At 54.9% G+C, this 2659-nt stretch overlaps 1 protein-coding gene across 1 annotated transcript; it reads right to left on the bottom strand.

Moving 5' to 3' along the window:
- Nucleotides 1–557: 557 nt before the first annotated feature.
- Nucleotides 558–2659, bottom strand: LOC102702689. The gene is made up of 4 exons (XM_040527848.1): nt 2401–2659; nt 2183–2295; nt 1947–2073; nt 558–1338 (listed from the first exon to the last, which is right to left on the bottom strand). Exons 1-4 carry the CDS (start codon nt 2657–2659, stop codon nt 779–781), a joined length of 1059 nt encoding a protein of 352 aa, XP_040383782.1. The 3' UTR covers nt 558–778.

The raw sequence follows: 2659 nt of genomic DNA, 5'->3' as shown, positions 1-2659 counted from the left end.
TCTCCTCAATCAAATGCTCCTCTCATCTTTTCTTTAATCCTTCTCTTCACCTTAGCTTTGGTGATTTTATTCTGTCCTGCTCTACCCTGTCTTTACCCCTCTTCGTATATTCTCTTTGCCGAGCAGTGTTTGAAACAAAAGAACAAGAGAGACATGAGACGTACATGCATGCGTACATGAGCCTTGTATTCGTAGTGGACCTAATACGATTCACTCATTCACATGCAACAAGAGCTCCATTGCACATCTCACCTCGGCAGAAACAATTTGTGACAGTGCAAGTCGAGTCCAAAAAAATAAAAATAAAATTTCATCTTGTCTGTGTGTGTCTGTGTGAGCCATGGCTGGAGTTGAGAGGAGGAGGAGGCAGGCCCACGCTGTTTGCTGCAGACAAAAGGAAAGCCAGCAGCTTTCAGCTTTCTGGAATTTTAAGCAGCCGTAACACCACCTGTTTGTCTATAGGGATAGGAGCACAAGAACAGGAGGCACCAGACAGCTTTGTCCTCTGCTTAGCTTGCGATCCAAAGGAAAAGCCTTTCCCATTCGAGGCCCTGAACGAAAGATCATATTTTTACCGGAGAGGCGGAGAAAGAGTTAGCAAAAAAAGATGAGATTTTTATTTCGCTCGATATATAATCGGGCACTCATATAATTACACGGCGTGAGAATTAATTAAGCTCGGGGGTAAGCACGTAGCTAGCGAGCATTCTAGCCACTTTGATTGCTAGGCTAATCTACATCGTCGTCGTCGTCAGCAAATCATGGTGGATTGTGCTAATTAGCCTCTGGTTCTTATGATGGTGATGGTGCCGCGGCCGGGGGTGTGCAGCCTGGTGAAGCCGGAGACGGTCTTGCCGGAGAGGCCCGGCTTGTCCGCCGAGACGCGCGGCACGCACGCGAACTCGCCGACGGGGTGGTGCACGGGCCGCGACGGCCGCATGAGGATCCGCGCGTTGATGTCCGCCAGCGTCGCGCCGCCGTCCAGCCCGTCCGGCTTCAGCACCGCGAACGGGCACAGCACCCTGCACGCCGACACCGGCGGCGGCGGCGTCGTCTCCCTCCGCCGCTTGCTGCTCTGGCTGCAGTGCTCCGCCTCCGCCTCCGCTTCCGGCGCGGCGCGTTTCAGCGACGACGACGACGACGAGCAGCGAGCCGGGCGGGGCGGCGGGGCCCGGCCGCCACTCGTCGCCGGGGTGCCCTGCGGCCGGGCCCCACTCACCTCACTGACCTGTTGGTCCGCCCGGCAGCTGGAGGACGACGAGCTGAGTGGCTCTGCCACGCCTTTCTCTGCCAACGTGGGCCCCGCCGAGAAAATCGAGCCGAGGAGATCCTCGTCGTCTGCAAAAGATGACAAGACACCACTTGTTAATTCACTCATCGCCTCAGCTTCTTCTACTAAACTAATCACCTAATCACCGTAAAGCCTCAACGCTAATTAACAAGAGCAGTAACGAAGAAGATTAGCAGAATCTTGGAGGGTAATGCTAGTACTACCACCACTACAATCTAACCATGTAAAACCCAGATCTGTCTTTACTTCAAAAGAAGCGCCACACACACTTCACTGACAGTTCCTAACAAGTTCAGGCCAGACGCTATCATGCCATCAAATGCACCCTCCTCTGCCACAATACTATATACTCATAACTCCCCACTGCTAGCATAATAATCTAATAATAACGCATCGATCATGCACAAATCATGGGGGTCGTGACAACTACGTGCCGCTAATCTTCATCGGGTCCCATCTAGGCATTGACAAAATCACGATTTGATAAAAAAAACGCGAGATGTTTACGACTTTTGTTTTGTCCTTGGCGACCTAAAAAACACACAGGCGTGCTGCTGAGCTGAGCTGAGCTGCTTGCTCTCTGTGCGTGTCGTGGCAAAAGCTGAGATGGTTTTTTTGTTGACGAAGAGCCGATGGATTCAATTCAAACTCTCACCGTAGAAGGAGTTGGAGTTGGTGGTGGCAGTGCTGCTGCTCGTCTTCTCCTCCTGCAGTGTGCAGCTGGAATTGAAGGCGACCTGTTGTTGTTGCTGCTGCTGCTGTTCGCCTGCGTCCCAGAAATTCTGCAGGAGGAAGAGAGAGCGAAGCAGGTTTAGCATAGGCCAGTGCTCGGTGTCTCGGAGAAAATTCTGCGCGAAACCGTTGCTTTTGCTCTGTCTCGCGCGAGATTACCAGGAGGAGGTCGTCCAGCTCCTCGGGCAATGGCAATGGCAACGGCAATGACAATGCCACCGCGTCCTGCTGCGGCGGCGCCGGCGGGAGCGACGCCCGCGAGTCCTCCATGTCTGCAGTCCAAGCCAATCCACAGGCTAATCAATTCACCAACTCCAAACCTTGACCAGAAGTCAAAAAACGAAAAAACAGACACCGGCTAGCTCGCTCCGACGTACAGAGAGGGAAGAGGCCGTGGACGACGTCGGCGCCAGCGGCGGCGAGGACGCCGAGGCAGCCGAACGGCGGCTCATCCCAGCCGAGCAGGAAGCAATCGCCGGCACTACCACCGCCACCGCCACCGCCGCCGCCGCCGCCGCTGCTGCTGCTGCTGCTGCTGCTGCTGGCGTCCCAGCTGCTCGCCGCCTCCGCCGCGTGGAAAGGCCATGACCCCTGCACCTGCAGCAGCTGCAGCTCCCTTTCTTGGGCTGCCTCCAT

Source organism: Oryza brachyantha, chromosome 9 (assembly GCF_000231095.2).
Source record: "Oryza brachyantha chromosome 9, ObraRS2, whole genome shotgun sequence".
NCBI lineage: Eukaryota > Viridiplantae > Streptophyta > Magnoliopsida > Poales > Poaceae > Oryza > Oryza brachyantha.
This window is presented reverse-complemented; position numbering and strand designations above follow the sequence as displayed.